The sequence below is a fragment of the Stigmatopora argus genome, chromosome 14, assembly GCF_051989625.1.
Source record: "Stigmatopora argus isolate UIUO_Sarg chromosome 14, RoL_Sarg_1.0, whole genome shotgun sequence".
Lineage (NCBI taxonomy): Eukaryota > Metazoa > Chordata > Actinopteri > Syngnathiformes > Syngnathidae > Stigmatopora > Stigmatopora argus.
In genome coordinates, this window is record NC_135400.1 from 5,499,266 (window position 1) to 5,515,641 (window position 16,376).

General features: G+C 40.7%; 1 protein-coding gene across 1 annotated transcript in view; it reads left to right on the plus strand.

Moving 5' to 3' along the window:
- myo15aa (myosin XVAa) overlaps window positions 1–16,376 on the plus strand; it is a 39,561-nt gene that overhangs the window by 11,179 nt on the left and 12,006 nt on the right. Inside the window, exons 16-39 of the mRNA XM_077618550.1 lie at window positions 71–166; window positions 270–401; window positions 466–591; window positions 2,363–2,440; window positions 2,543–2,700; window positions 2,775–2,820; window positions 2,897–3,021; window positions 3,724–3,841; window positions 3,937–4,112; window positions 4,666–4,750; window positions 4,855–4,908; window positions 4,984–5,065; window positions 6,231–6,367; window positions 6,585–6,680; window positions 6,779–7,014; window positions 7,127–7,317; window positions 7,419–7,491; window positions 9,033–9,224; window positions 9,569–9,684; window positions 10,728–10,822; window positions 11,866–12,001; window positions 14,653–14,717; window positions 15,284–15,409; window positions 15,499–15,550. Of these exons, the coding sequence (XP_077474676.1) occupies window positions 71–166; window positions 270–401; window positions 466–591; window positions 2,363–2,440; window positions 2,543–2,700; window positions 2,775–2,820; window positions 2,897–3,021; window positions 3,724–3,841; window positions 3,937–4,112; window positions 4,666–4,750; window positions 4,855–4,908; window positions 4,984–5,065; window positions 6,231–6,367; window positions 6,585–6,680; window positions 6,779–7,014; window positions 7,127–7,317; window positions 7,419–7,491; window positions 9,033–9,224; window positions 9,569–9,684; window positions 10,728–10,822; window positions 11,866–12,001; window positions 14,653–14,717; window positions 15,284–15,409; window positions 15,499–15,550 (2,791 nt within the window). The remainder of the gene's footprint in view (window positions 1–70; window positions 167–269; window positions 402–465; window positions 592–2,362; window positions 2,441–2,542; window positions 2,701–2,774; window positions 2,821–2,896; window positions 3,022–3,723; window positions 3,842–3,936; window positions 4,113–4,665; window positions 4,751–4,854; window positions 4,909–4,983; window positions 5,066–6,230; window positions 6,368–6,584; window positions 6,681–6,778; window positions 7,015–7,126; window positions 7,318–7,418; window positions 7,492–9,032; window positions 9,225–9,568; window positions 9,685–10,727; window positions 10,823–11,865; window positions 12,002–14,652; window positions 14,718–15,283; window positions 15,410–15,498; window positions 15,551–16,376) is intronic.

Consider the following 16,376-nt stretch of genomic DNA (forward strand, 5'->3'; position numbering starts at 1 on the left):
GAAGAGACATGCATGGAGAATGCCAAGCTACCGTATTGTGACCATTTCGTGTGTGTGTGTGTGATTACAGGATTTGGTATACAACAGCTTTGAGCAGCTGTGCATCAATTACGCCAACGAGTACTTGCAGTTCTTCTTTAATAAGATCATTTTTAGGGAAGAACAGGTAAGTCTCTTGCATAATACAACTATTAATAGGCTTAATGAACGTATGACTCCAATTACCAGCCTTTTTGTGCACAGAGATTAATGAAATGATTCCCACATAGGAGGAGTACAGCAGGGAGCAAATTCCTTGGCAGGACATTCCATTTAACAACAACCAGGCCTGCATCGATCTCATTGGTGCTAAGCCTCATGGTGTACTGCGAATACTAGATGACCAGAGCTGCTTCCCACAGGTGACAGATGGAAAAACGTGTGCATAGATTTTCTGGACAAGTCAATCTTTTGTTGTGTTTATAGGCCACAGATCATACGTTTCTCCAAAAGTGCCATTACCATCATGGCAGCAACTCATTGTATATAAAGCCAAAGATGCCCCTCCCTGAGTTCACCATCAAACATTTTGCTGGATGTGTTACCTATCAGGTACATTTATGAACATCCGTTTAAAAAAAATAAACATTTCATTATGTGTACCTACTCTGTTACATATCAGGTACATTGATAACATCTGTTTGTTTTCACACTCAATAACACATCATTACGTGAACCTATTGGATACCATCTCATAATTAATCAAAATTTCTTAATTCTGTCTTTGTAAAAACAAAAGTTGATTGGTATTGTACGCAAAGAATTAACTCCTAAATTCAAACTATTGGAGTTTTAACTATTTTTTAATTATTATTATTAACAAGAGGACTGTGCGGACATAAATTGCTTTTTTCACCATGTTAATTTTAGGTCATATATTCTTCGTTACCTCTTTGCTGGCCATTGATGGTGATAGCTGCCCATTCCGTTTTGACTTCAAGGGTCGAATTAAAAAAATATGTACCACCGTCAGAGGCACTGAAAGATGAGCATTCATAGATAGTCCTCCCAGGTTACATAAATTGGATCTCTATTGTTCTCAATGGCAGGCAATGATTTAACTTTGGGTCACTTTCTTGTTAATTTTAGTGTATACTTCGGGGACACTACTTGTTGATTTTGGGTCACTTCTTATACATTTCCCATGACTTTTGTCAGCAAATCAAGTTTCACAAAAATTCTTTACATTCATTCATCATCCGTGTTGCGGGGGTATCCCAGCTCACTTTGGCCGAAAGGCAGACTCCACCCTAGAAGGGTCAGTCCATCATAGGCCACACAGAAAGACAAACGATCATCCCCACTCACAATCATCCCGCTATCAGCAGGAATTGAGCCCGCGCCTGCCCACATCAAAGTCAGGCGTGTGTACCTCTACACCACATGTGTCAAAGTGGCGGCTCGGGGGCCAAATCTGGCCTGCCGCATCATTTTGTTTGGCCCGGGAAAGTAAATCATGAGTGCCGACTTTCTGTTTTAGGATCAAATTAAAATGAGTATAGATGTATATTAAATTTCCTGATTTTCCCCCTTTTAAATCAATAATTGTATTTTTTTAATCAATTTTTTCTGTGTTTTTCGTTCAAAAATCATTTTGTAAAATCGAAAAATATATTTAAAAAAAAGCTACAATAAACATTGTTTTAGATCTATAAAAAACTGAATATTCAGGGCTTTTAATCCATTTATATAAAAAAATATCTAAATATTAGATCTAAAATGGTCCGGCCCACGTGAAATCAAGTTGACGTTAAAGCGGCCCGCGAACCCGAGTCCGACACCCTTGTACATCATCAGGTGGCAAGTTCTGTACAGGTTTTGGCAAAATTAAATAAGCTTCCACCACAATTTGACGAAACCCTCCCCATTTATTTCCAATGGCCCCATTAATTTCCGAAGGGAAAAACATGACATGATATAACCAGGAAGTGACGTGAAAAAGCCCCCAAATCAGGAAACAATGAACAGGAAATAACCCAGAAATGCCATAAAATCAACAGGAAATTATGCATAATTAACAGAAAGTGGACTGTAAGTATGCTAAAATGAACAAAAAAGTGACCCAAAATAACTTACAAACTGGAAGAATAGGTCATGAATGCTCATCTTTCAGTGCCATTGATACCGCTTGACATTTAATCCATTCACAAGGGCTAATGAATCAAATTTAATTAAAAGCATCCCCTCTATTTTTTCCAGAAATTGCATCTGCTAGTTTGTAATCTCATTTTGCTCACCACTTATTGTTGCAGTGCGCTAAACGAAAAAAAGTTTATATATGTGCGTTACACCAACACCCCCCCCTCTTATTTTAATGTGACAGGTTTACAAATTCCTTGATAAAAACTATGACCAGGTCCGTCAAGATGTCCTAGATCTTTTCACTCAGAGCAGGAACAGGGTGAGCGGAGCATCTTGAAAACATTTAATGATCACCATACTGAACGTGATCCCTATTCCGAACTGGCTGTGGGCGATTTAACTCAAATTCCTTTTCTTTTAGATCATATCAAACCTCTTCTTAGCTCATGCTGAGGCCCTGGGGCATCAGAGAGGAGGTCATACGAGTAAAAGCAGCATGGTCACCAGGAAATACCAAGCATCCACTGTCAGCTGTAAGTTTCAGCAGTCGTTGCTGGAGCTGGTGGACAAGATGGATAGGTAAAAAATACCCTAATCCACATTTAGAACAAGCTTCAATAATACACATTCATGTTGCTTTTGCTCAATTTCAGGTGCAACCCATTTTTTGTTCGCTGCATTAAATCAAATAGTACGAAGGTAGAGTTTGAAAAAAGACTCCTAACTTTGCCACAAATGGGTCAGTAATTACATTGACATATATCTGTGGATTTAGAATGCAGGTGTGTTCGAAGAAGACCTGGTGAAAGGTCAGCTTATGCACTCTGGCATCATGGAGACCATTAGGATCCGTAAAGAAGGATATCCTGTCAGAATGCAGTTTTCCGTCTTCCTGCTCAGGTGAAACATTCCTGATTGAGTCAACCTGGAAATATTTATTTGTCTAACAGTACCCGTTTTAGAGCAACACAGGGGTGCTTAACATATCTGCCATGCAGTTCTGTGGTTTACGATTCAAATTTTGGCATTTCGCTTTCAGTATGCTGTTGATGTAATCATTGACCTTTTGGGGGATTTTCGCAGTGTTTCTCATGTGTATTCCGACAATATGAATTTTAATTTAATGGCCCATTGTATAGCAAATGACAGAGATAGACATGCTATGCATCATGGATTTTGGCTTCTGCTAAATTTCATGTCTGATGGACTGTTGGCATCTAATTTTTAATGTGATTCTATATTTCTTCATCCTTTAAAAAAGTCATGGTATATATATATTTTTTTAAGTTCAAATGTTTTTTTCATTATCAAGACTCGCATTGTGCAACTATGCTTCCGAATCGTCAAGAAATTTCAATAGACACAGCTTCTTTGCTCCGTTGACAACACTTTTTTGTAAAACGACTAAGTATTATACTGCTTTTTGAAAACCCAGTGTACCGAAAAAGTGCCACACAACAGCATTTCTGGACCATTTTCTTTAATTTTTGGGCGCCTGTAGGGTTCTCTTTTGTCGATAATGCCATATATTTCTGTAACATATGGATGCAAAACCATAACAGGGGATCTTTAATACATTTTATGTGTTTGTCTGTCATATAGATATAAATCTCTAGTGGGAATGCAACAGATGCCGTTAGCAAATGGTGACAACTGTGTGCTGCTGCTCACCAAACTTTATCCTCTTAAGCCAGGAGACCACCATGTCGGGGTTACAAAGGTTTGCTCTTCTCTTTGGTCAAAGTGATGTTTTACATTGGTAAAGTTATCACTCATAATATTCATCATCTAGTAACCTTATTATACTTGTTGCAGTTGTTTGTGAAGGAGTCCGTCTACCAACTATTAGAGTGCAAGCGGGAGCGCTGTCGCCAGTTGGCTGCGCTCACCCTGCAGCGTTATACTCGCATGTTTTTTGTCCGAAAACACTACTTGGACCTCCGCAACATAATCATCAAGTTGCAGGCACATTGCAGAGGCTTTCTTGCGAGGTATTCTATGAATATTAGAATTAACTCTTTCAGTTTATCACTTGAATTCGCTGGTAGCCCTCCAAGTTCAAATGGATTGGACATCTATTGTCATCAATGGCAGTCAATGAGTTTAGATCTGCTTGTATATGTGGCAAAACATATGTAAATGTAGAAAAAGTTATTTCATAGAGAACTGCTCACATACATTTTGGGATGTGGGATTATACATATATTGTATCACAGATGCCAAAATTACTATTGTAGTACTAATAATGTCTAATAATTGAAGCACAGTGTAAATTCTGTCTCACAGTTTTGTGGTGGGAGTCATAATTTGGGATCTGAATCTTCATGCAGGGTTTATGACCCCAATCTGAGCTCTCATTTGAATTATTGGCTGACATTGACCGCGCTAGTTGTCAGAGTTAGATATTATGTTAAAAAAAGTTTACTTCGGAGTGTCATTTAGGGCCATAACCAGAGGGTGTTTCAACTTTTCATTCATTTTGATTTGTTTAATTAATCTAACTAAAGAATTTACATGTGTTGCTACATTTTTTCTGTCTTTTAGAAGGCAGTATGTGAAAATGAAGGACAGCTTGGTTCGTTTCCGATCCCTTGTCAACTTTTATATCAGTCGGAAACGATATGTCAAGGTACCACAATGCAGACTCACATCCAAGCTGTTTTTTTTTTTACTTCTTCATCGCTTTCCTTCCACATGGTTACGATTGTTGTATTTGATCTTTATTTATTCAAGATGAAGGTGATGGCCCAGAGGAAAGCTGAGGAGGAGAAGAAAAAGAAAGAAATGGTCATTTGGAACTGAATTGCTTTGCACACTTCCGGGTTTGATTTTGCCGTACATTAAAAGTAATTTTCGCAACAGGAGCTGATGAAAAGAGAGGTGGTAAATGTCACAAATTTGGTGATTCCTGCGGAGCTCGGTAATCTACTGCAAACAGCGGGAGGTTTGTATCCTGTCCAAACCTTTTTCACTGAGGGCCACTTTCAGAAAAATCGAATGATACCAGAGCCAACCCACATTCCTTCCACTTTCATTTGTTAAAAACAATTATATATTGTCATATCGTAAGTAGTAATATCTATATATATTCATTCATTCATCATCAGTACTACTTATTCTCACAAGGGTCACAAGGGATGCTACTGGATCCTATCTCAGCTGACCAGGGGTGGGCAAACCGCTCCTCGAGGGCTGCTGTGGGTGCAGGTTTTTGTTCCAACCGATCCAGCACAGGCACTTTAACCAATGGGATTCCTGCAGAAAACTAGAAGCACCTGATGTAATCCACTGATTGCACCTGTAGGACACTAGATTTGTCAAAAGGTGTCTTCTTTATGGGTTGGAACAGAAACCCACACCCACTATGGCCCTTTCTGGAATAGTTTTAGTTTTCCCACCCCTGCGCTAGACTGTTTGCCATCCAGCCATAGGCCACACATAGAAACAAACAATCACAGGTGGATTGACCTGGATTTGAACCCAGGACCCCAACTGTGAGGGCGACGCGCTAACCATTCAGCCCTATTTTGGATTATTACCTTATTAAATGTTTTTTTTCTTGTAAAACAGTAAGTACTGCAATTCTTCAGTTTTCAACATTGATTTCAATGTTAGGGCCGCCTCGTGGTGTAGAGGTTCAATCGCCTGACTTCGGTGGGGGCAGGAGCGGGCTCGATTCCCGCTAATGGCGGTTTGATTGGGAGTGCGGATGGTCATTTGTCTGTCTGTGTGCCCTACAACTGACTGGCGACCAGTCTAGGGTGTGGTCAGCCTATCGCCCAACGACAGTTGGGTTAGGCTCCAGCAACCCCCGCAACCCTTTCGAGGATGGGTGGTATGGGAAAATGAATGAATGATATAAATGTCAGGTTTTGACTCCTAAGCTCATTTGGAGGCCATTTTTAAGGGACTCCCTTTTTCTAATATTGAAGCTGAGAAGTGAAACAGGATGTAGGCTCAACAAGTTTATTTTGCAGGCCAATATAGGCTGGGCTGCTGGCCGCAGTTGACCTGTGGACCATAGTTTTGTCACTTCTGATTTAATGTATACTTCTGTTACTGCTTCTTGACTTATCGCCAAATCTTCTCTCTTTGTTTCTCTCTGTCAGTGAGGAGAGAGTTGCATTCAGATTGCTTGGCTCTGCTTCAGGCTCCTCATATCCAAGAGTCTTCGTCTAGTCAACTCACGTTGCCTTTGGACATTAACAACTACCCTTTCAACCGTTATGTGCTCAGCCACTTCAGAGTAAGATTATATGCTAATGTCATAAATTAGTTCATACCTGTATCAAATGTGTCAGTTCAATTTTGATAGCAAAAGACTTGAGGCGACATGCTTTTGTTTTGAACCATGTTTGGAGAAAGTTAGCTACAACAATCACAATAGTATCTATGTTTTCTTATACAGTTTGACTTGAAAATTGATGAATTGTAAAACTGCATTCATCGTACTTTTCTTGTAGGAACCAATGTTTGGGATGCTTATGACGCCCTTGGAGGCACCCCTAACATGCATAGAAGAGGATCTAAAAGCAGAAGCTCTGGAGCTTTTCAACCTAGTAGGTGTACCTTTTATTTATGTATAATGAAGTGTGACAACATGCTACACTATATCTGCAGTCTTAAATGTTTTTTGCTTTTGTTTATCCTTTTGCAGGTTTTACGATTCATGGGGGATCCTCACTTGAATGGCGCGCAAGAGAACATCCTTGGCAATTACATAATTCAAAAAGGTCTCTCGTCTCCAGGTTTGCGAGATGAGATCTTGGCTCAGTTGGTCAACCAGGTGTGGCGAAATGTCAATCCTGATAACGCAGAAAGAGGCTGGTTGTTATTGCTTGCGTGTGTCTGCAGCTTTGCTCCCTCACCACAGATGGACAAATACCTACTCAAGTGAGAATACTAACTACGTATACTAGAAAATGAAATATCTGGAGCAATTCCATGAGAATATTTTTCTCCGAACTGTTTTTTGTGCTTCATTTTCTATATCGTATTCCCAAAGGTTTGTTTCTGACCATGCTGATGTTGGTTGCCAAGCACTTCTCCAACATAGACTCATTCAAGCCAATCAGAAGATGCAGCAGAGCTCAGGCTCTGGCCCTGAGACATCACGAACCTATCCACTGTCACTGCTGGAGTGGACAGCCAACAGGAAGAAATCAAACATGGTGTTACATGTTCATTGTTTTGACGGTAAAACAAAATAATCTGGGTGAATTAGAATGATGGTGATAGGGGATTCATTGTAGTAGTGATAACTACTAGCTGGTCAAATGATTCATCCCTCTATGTAGGATCGTCATTCCTGTGTCCAGTTCACTCTTGGACAACTGGCGAGGATTTATCGGGAGACATTCTGCGCCACAGGTGCTCATTCAAATTTGATGATTTGAACAAAAATAAGGCTCTGTTGTTAATTACCTTGTAATGTTTTCTTGCGCGGCTCTGATGTTAATGCACATTTAAATGAATTAACTTTGTTGATAAGTTTGTAAACTAACATTAAGTTGACCCATTAAATTGCCAAATCTTAACCTCACTTAAAATTAACCCCCCGATCAGTCATCACCTTATCGTGGTGGTGGGGCTTGTGTGTCCCAATAATCCTAGCAGCTATGTTGCCTTGTGTCCCTGGTAGGGTCACCCATGGCAAACTGGTCCGATTGACCTCAACTCGGGATGTTATCAATGGGTGGGCCAGATATTTGAAGACCTCAACTCCACTGCATGAAGAAGCAGAGCCTGTAGACTCTGAGGCGGATTCACCCATCTGTGGGGCTGAAGTCACTGATGTGGTTAAAAAGCTCCTCGGTGGCAAGGTCCCGGTGATGGATGAGATCTTCCCAGAAATTCTAAACACATGATGTAGGTAGGGTTGTCTTGGTTGACATGCCTCTGCAACTTCATGAAAGTTGCCACAACCAGTCTACATCTGCTTTGTGGACTTAGAGAAGGAATTTAACCATGTTCCCGAGGGAATCTTGCGGGGGGTACTCCGGGATAGGCTACCAGAACCCCTGATACGTGGGGTCTGGTCCCACTATGACCAATATCAGAGTTTGCTTTGCGTCGCCGGCAGTAAATCGGATCTGTTTCTGGTGGGGTTTGGACTCCCGAAGGCTGCCCTATGTTACTGATTCTGTTCATAACTTTCATGGACATAATAGATGCAGCCTTGGTGCTGAGGGGGTCCGGTTTGGAGGCCTCACTATTGCATCCCTGTTTTTTGTGGATGATGTGGTTCTGATGGCTTCTCAACTGTCACTGGAACGATTCGCAACAGAGTGTGAAGCAGTCGGGATATGAATCATCATCTCCAAATCTGAGACCATGGTTCTCACTCCTCAGTCGGAAATAGGTGGCATGCCTTCTCCAGGTCAGGGATGAGGTCTTTCCCGAAGTGGAGGAGTTTAAGTATCCTGGGGTCTAGTTCACTAGTGAGGGAAGAATGGTGCGGTATCTGCAGTGATGCATCGGTCCATTGTGGTGAAGAAGGAGCTTAGCTCTCTATTTACCGGCCAAACTACATTCTTATCCTCATCTATGGTCACGAACCGTGGGTTGTGACCAAAAGAACAAGATCCCAGGCCTAAGCGGCTGAAATGAGTTTCCTCTACTGGGTGTTCGGACTCTCCCTTAGAGATAAGGTGAGAAGCCGGTCATCCGGTAGCGGCTCCGAGTGGAGCCTGGACACCTCTCTGATGAGGTGAGGTGGCCGACCCAGGACACGCTGGGGAGACTATGTCTCCCGGCTGGACCGGCAATGCCTTGGAATCTTTTCAGAAGAGCTGTATGGAGTGGCTGGGGAGAGGGAAGTCTTGGCTGAAGCTGCTGTCCCCTCACCTGACCTCGAATAAGCGGAGGAAGATGATTTAAAATATAAAATGTGTGTTCTGATTCTGTTGCAGGGGCGTGTCAGAGTGGTGGAAAGGGAGTTCTATCCTGATGAAGGAGCAAGGCCAATGGGTGGAGTTGGCAGGTAACGACTATGTGATGGACTTGATTGCAGACCTGGAGCTTCCAACTGACTTCCCAAAGCAGAAGAGCTATTTCATCCTCAGTACTGACAGCCCCACTAGAGTCAAAGCCAACACCAGTCTGTCAGTACACCCAGAGCACTTCATGCATGAGCTATCACAGGTTTTATGATCTAGGTCACAGGGGTGTGAAAACCGGTCCTCGAAGGACGCTGAGGGTGCAGATTTTTGTTCCAAGCGATTCAACGCATACAGTATAACCAATGATGTTTGTGCTGAAACAAGAAGCACCTGACTGCAATCTACTGATTGCACTTCTAAAATACCAGATTGGTGGAAAAGTTTTCTCTTTTAGGTTGGAACGAAAACCGGCACCCACTGCGGCCCACTCTGGAATAGTTTGCCCACCCCTGATCTAGAACATCTTTCATTTTTTGCTACAGACAAATGTCTTCTATTTATTCTAGAACATTATTAAGAAGCGGATTCGATTCAGATGATGAACCTCCTCCTTCCCTACCTCTGAGCGTTGGCTGCAGACCAGCCTACAGCCTGTCGAACTCTGACGGTTACCATAGCCACGGTGCCCCCCCACACACACATACATTCATTGACTTGTGATTTAATGAACTTTTCTTGATTATTTTGGTTTCTTTCAGACCTAATGTGTTTGCTTTAATCTCTAGCTTTCTGTGACCTTCTCAGAGGTGACGCATGAATAGTGAAGTCAAATGTGTCTTTTTTTACTGCTTTCATTTCGATTATTTGTATCTCTTTTAATGCTTGATTTTTCCTCTTATATTTTGAAATTGACCACAAAATTATATGCTATTTCATGGTTCAACCCAAACCATTAAAAATGTCAGATAAAGTTAGTTAGTTTTATGGTTAGTGCAAATCACCAATTTAATGAACAGGTGGACTGGTCCAAGATTGTGGATGTGTCAAAACTAGTGTTGCACCGATATCATTTTTTGGCATCGGGTGGTGATACCAGAACCAGAGTTTTTGAAAAAACATCTTTTTTTTATCCTAAATTACTGCATACTCATTAATGTAAAGTCATTGCAATCATGGCTTTGTCAGACAGGAATTAATTCATTGTCTGCCTTTGATGGCCCTAGATCCCCAAACTGTTTGAAGTGGGAGACTGGCAGCAAATGAATAAACATTCAATTACTGTCAGGCTCCCACTTCAAATGTATTGTACGTCTACTAGTTATTAAGTCATTGAAATTCAAAGCAGAGTATGTTTGGACACCACACGATTCGACATCTATCATTAGCACTTTAACTGGCTGGCAGGTACGTTGGTTATGTTAACCAGGGTACATATTCTGCAGTAGCGTTATCCTATTTTTCACTTTTCCATGATATCTTTGATGTCATGTTAGTGCTGTCTGTATTGGTACCAATACTGTGATACTAGTATCGGTATCAGTGAAACATTAGTCAGAGGAGTTCTTTTTTTATTGACGATTTCAACCATGTTTTGAAAGCAAAACTTTGAATTCTGAGGTTTATGTGTGGAATTTGCATGTTAGATGTAGTAGTGGTCATGTACATGTGCCTAAGTGAGTTTATGACAGGGGAATAAAGCTTAGCGTCTTTTTGCTTTATTTGCAGTGGAGTCCGAGGCGTTCAGTGACGGTCAGACTCAGAAAGGAATGGACTGCTACCTTGACAGCCTTTTTGAGCCTGTGCTGACAGACAGCGACATGGTCATTATCCTCAAATAGTTGTACTAAAAAGTTTTCATGTATAAATGTCATTCTCACTTTAAATGAAGGGGTTTATCTGACTCTCTTGATACATCTCATCTCATCTTCCATACCGCCCATCCTCGAAAGGGTTGCGGGGGTTGCTGGAGCCTAACCCAGCTGTCTTTGAGCGAAAGGCAGACTAAACCAGTCAGTCGCAGGGCATGTCTTGATACATTTAACATGTATTTCACTATTGTCTTAGTCTTCCTAAAATTCTGGATGGAAGTGACTAAACAGAGCAGTTAGGCCTGGACGATAAAATAAAGTTTTATATGAAATAATTCAAGTTTTTAAAACTAAATCTAAATTATATTCTCTCATAATTATCTTTTTATTCATTATAATCATTTATATCATTTTAAAAGAATCAACAAATTAAACATGAATAAAACCTTTCATTAAATACATAAAAATATAAACTTACTCTGGTTATGTTCGCCCATGACATGCTAAAGTTAAAAAAAATAGCATTTGAACTGTTGCCTGCCATTAACAACAATAGATCTCCAGTTCATTTAAACTGAGAGGGGTGGCGATGAGTGCACAAGTTTCACTGCTGTTGACTGCACTAGACGTTCAATCCACATTGACTGTTCATTCTCCCCTTCCAGTCAAAATGGATTGGATGGCTAGCACCGTTAATAGCAGAGAATGAGTTCAATGAGTGCTTATTCATTGGTGAAAATTGCTTTGAGCTTTTTCTCGCTGTCTTTTGCCTCCTTGTAAAAAAAAAAATCAGAAAATCGGATATCAAACTTTAGGTGAAAAAATATCTGAGATTGTTATATTTAGGCCTGATCATCCAACCCTGACTTCAGTATTCATCTGAAAGTCTAGTCTTAAAATGTCTTGGTCCTTGGTTTCCATTACTTTTGGTATTTCCTTGGACATCACCATGTGATCTTTACTCTCTACCAGATACACTTTTTTTGTAACTTTAATGTTTGATGACATGTGGTGTAATATCCTTTTTACTTTACCTGTCCAACATATTTTTTCAGGACGTGGAAAAGACTGGAAATTTGGCAGCAAGGATTAAGAGTGGTAGAGGTGTAGGCATCTCAGTGCGAGGACGAGGAGAGGGGGAGAGTAATCCCATTCCAAGTAGGTCGTATCCACCTGGAATACACCCTGGAGGTAAAACATTTGAAAAAATTATGAACACTTACTTTGGCTTTTTGTCAGGATATTGATGAATTTTTTTTCTGCATATATTCTTTCTGCTCTAAAGAATACACAAATATCATATAATTGCACAAACCGTTTGTTCTTTTTTTTCATTCATCTTCCGTACTGCGCATCCTCGTAAGGGTTTTGGGGTTGCTGGAGCCTATCCGAGCTGTCTTCGGGCAAAAGGCTGACCACATCCTAGACTGGTCGCCAGTTAGCCGTAGGGCAGGAGTGTCAGACTCGGGTTGGTTCGCGGGCCGCTTTAACGTCAACTTGATTTCACGTGGGCCGGACCATTTTAGATATAATATTTAGATTTTTTTTAAATAAATGGATTAAAAGAACTGGATTAAAATCCCTGAATATTCAGGTTTTTTTTAGATCTAAAACAATGTTTATTTTAGCTTTTTTAAATATATTTTTAGATATTACAAAATGATTTTGAACTAAAAACAGAAAAACGGATTAAAAAATTACAATTATTGATTTAAAAGGGGGAAAATCAGGAAATTTAATATACATCTATACTCTTCATTTTAATTTGATCCTAAAACAGAAAGTCGGCACTCATGATTTACTTTCCCGGGCCACACAAAATGATGCGGCGGGCCAGATTTGGCCCCTGGGCCGCCACTTTGACACAGGTGCCGCAAGGCATACTGAGAGACAGACGCTCATTCACACTCATATCCTAAATTCAACAGGGCATGTCCTGCTAACTCAACAGGAAATTATCCAAAATGCACAGAAAGTGAACCTGAAGTACCTAAAAATGAACAAAGCAGTAATGCAAAATAAACTCATTGCCTGCCTTTAACATCAAAATCATTTAAAGTTAGAGGACTGGCTGTGAATGCTCATCTCACACTGCCACTGATGGCACTTGACGTCCAATCCCTTTTGACAAGGCAAATAAACCCTCCCAGTCAAAATAGATTGGACAGGAAGCACTTTCAACGGCAGCCAGTGAGTTAACAGGGAGAAAAAAGTGACATTTCCCCCAAATAAATAGGACTTGAGCAAAGGATCCCCATGCAATCTCTCCAGAAATTCCAGTTTTCTGTTCAACTTTAAAATGCTACATCTGTGCATTGCATGGTACAAAATGTACATACAAGTAAATGTACATATATAAATTTTTTAGATGATTTAGAACACATTTGAAAATGATCCAACTCTCCATTAGGCGGTAATGGCGACTGATCTGCCTCATTTTTAATGCATGAGAACTTCATGTAAACACAAATGGCATTGCTTACCTCACCTCCTCCCTTCTCATTCTCGGGGCGGCCAAATAGTCATTTTGTTGCGATCACTCTGTCTTTTCATTTACGCCAATTTATTTTCGAAAAATACTGTATTTCTCCGTTTTTTTTACTCCAATGTGACTACCTTATTGTCAGTTTCCCATTCTATTACTGTTTTGGACAATGTCGAGGTAAGATACATTACATAAGTAAATGTGGTTTGCATTGATAATTAGTGTTGCACCAATATCGATTGATATCAGTATCAATATTGATAACAGTGGGGGGCTGTGCATTTCACACCTAGGCCTTCAGTAATTCTCCATCCAAATCAATCCAGCCCCCAAAATCATTTTATGGCTATAAAGCTTTTTCTGCAGCTACAGCTGCAACACATACAAAAAAAGATCGATAATAACATCATAAAATTGCACTATTATTTAGGAATATAGCTACATTTTAGTAAAATGATTTTACTCACCGAAAATCTTTTTTATTCTTACACAAAATCCATCCTCCTTTCTTTCCTCAAGATTTCAACTACTCCACCATACAGATTATCCATGCATTTCAGTCATTCCCCACAATGCAAGTTCCTGCTTCCCCCCCAAAATGACACAGTCTATCAGTTTTTTTTTTTAAATTTCCCTATTTTTCTTCACCTTGTGGTTATGGAGCTCTGATTTGCTGCGCATTTGCTCATCATATACCCATAAAATGTCTTTTCCTCTCTTAAATGACCACACTGGTTCCATTTAATTAAAGACATTCTTTTAATATTTGCGTGTTCCTTGCTGCACCTCAAGCTGTCCCAGTGCTCCCAGTAGCAGGAGGAATGATGCCACCCATCCCTGCTATGCCCATTCCTTCTCACCACCATCATCATGAACACCACCACCAAGAGCAGCGACAACAGCAGCCACAACAATACCACCAGTACAATCGTCCTACAAACCCATCCCATCAATCGACTTCATCCACTCCCACACATGCAACGCTCACTCAACCATCCACTCATGGCCCATCTGAAGCCCCTTCCAAGGCTTCCTCTGTGGCCCCCGGTCCAGTGAGTGCAATTGATGTAGCATCACATAGCGCTGGTGCTCTAGATTTGGGCTTGCCCCCGCTTCCGCCCGTGCCTGTAATTCCAAGGTTGCCTGTTTTGACAGGTGCGTCAGATATAGTAATGAAGTGTTCTTCAGCATGTGTGGCCGTAGGGCATGTAGAAGAAAGTTTTGTCAAAAGTACTTCTACAGAGAGGAATGAAAAGTCCCTCTATGGTTTGATCAATTGCTTGCTGTGATTTACACTTGGGTTTTTGCTCAGTTTATTGCCCGTGTCCAGGAAGTATATTATGTGGTTGTCTTTCAGGTACAGAGCAGACAGTAATAAATCAACAACAGCAAGCCATCATCAACCAGCAAGCCATCATTCTGGTACAGTACATATTTTCATTCATTCATTTTCTGTTCCGGTTATTCTCATAAGGATCACAGGGGGTGCTGGAGCCTATCCCAATCAACTATGAGCACCAGGCAGTGGACATCCTAGATTGGTGCCCAGCCAAGGAAACTGAGAAGCATTTCACATCCATATTAGGGGCAATTTAGAGTGTTTAGCCAGTCTACCATGCAAGGTTTTGGCATATGGTAGGAAACCGGAGTACCCGGAGAAAACCCACAGAAGCCCGGGGAGAACATGCTCACTCCACACAGGAATGTCCGAACGTGGAATTGAACCCTCTATCCCAGACGTGTGAGGCCGACGTGCTAACCGCGCCTCCACTGGGCCGCCACAGTAAATATATTGAAATATTGAACAAAACTTCAAATAGTTCCTGCATTCTCGAAATGGAGAATAATTTTCTAAAACATCGATTTTTTTTCTTAACTAGAAATTATCGATCATACATGGTTAGCTTCTGCAATTTTCTCCACCTGTCTCATCAAATCCTCATTAAATCATCTCCAGTAAGTTCAGAATTCCTCTGCATGTTTTACAGGCCCAGCAAATGACAATGCAGGCCATTGCACTCCAGCAGCAGATGATGTCCTCCTTTCCTGTTTCTCAGTCGCGACCATTACATTATCACATGCACTCACCGCAACACTCTCGCACAGCCAGTCCAGTAAGTAGCCACAGTTTACCTTGTTGTCCTGCAAGCATACATTCCTGATAAATGCCCACCAGCTTATACAATACTTTTAATTTCTGCAGACACAAGAGCGAGAGGATTCACCATCCAGGTCCACCCCTCGGCATCAAATGAGTATGTCTGACATGTTTTGCACAACACAAGATATTTTCAGAGATTATATATCAGATTCAGAAGTCTAGGCTTGCCTCAGTCAGTCAAGTCACAATGACAAAATTGACCTAAAGCTTCTATATTGATATCGTGTAAAATGCAGTTGGATTTTCAAAAGTAAAGATGCATTTTTGCATGTAAAAGCCTTAATTTGTTCCAGCCATTCTTATATCCTACTAGTACTCCCGAAAGCCTTTAAAAATGTGCAAATGATACCAAGTTTTATATGAGGTATGTGTGAAAAACAAAATAAGATGAAAAAAAACATAAGAAAATTATTTATTAAGCCCTTCAAATGAATGACAAATGCAAAAGACATTATCCATTGAGATGAATGGGCGTTGGAGGCCAACGTTTGGCAGCTTAGTAAATATGTATGTAGACTGTCTTTGATGACTTTTCATGATTTTTCAAAAATGGCATATGTTGTCAAGCTCGACGATAGACTCGTGAACATTATCAATACAGCTTGCTTCTTCTTTCAACTTGCACTTTCAACTTCTTAGGGCCTGTGAGGTAAAACAAAAAATGCTGAAAAAGATGAAAATGTGCCCGGAAAGGGGGCTTTTGGTTAGACAATCGCGCTCCTACTCCACCGGTGGCCACTACCCTGCTCGAGCCGCCTCTCGCGTTAACCTACAGTGCGTTTACCTTCGGTCTGGCATCAACCAATAGGATGAGTGTTGTGAGATAGCCACATTAGAATGGCAAGTCTATCGTGACAATTTCAAAATAAAATACAGAATGCTACAAGAGTATATTCGAATTTCTGACATTTTGAATGTTG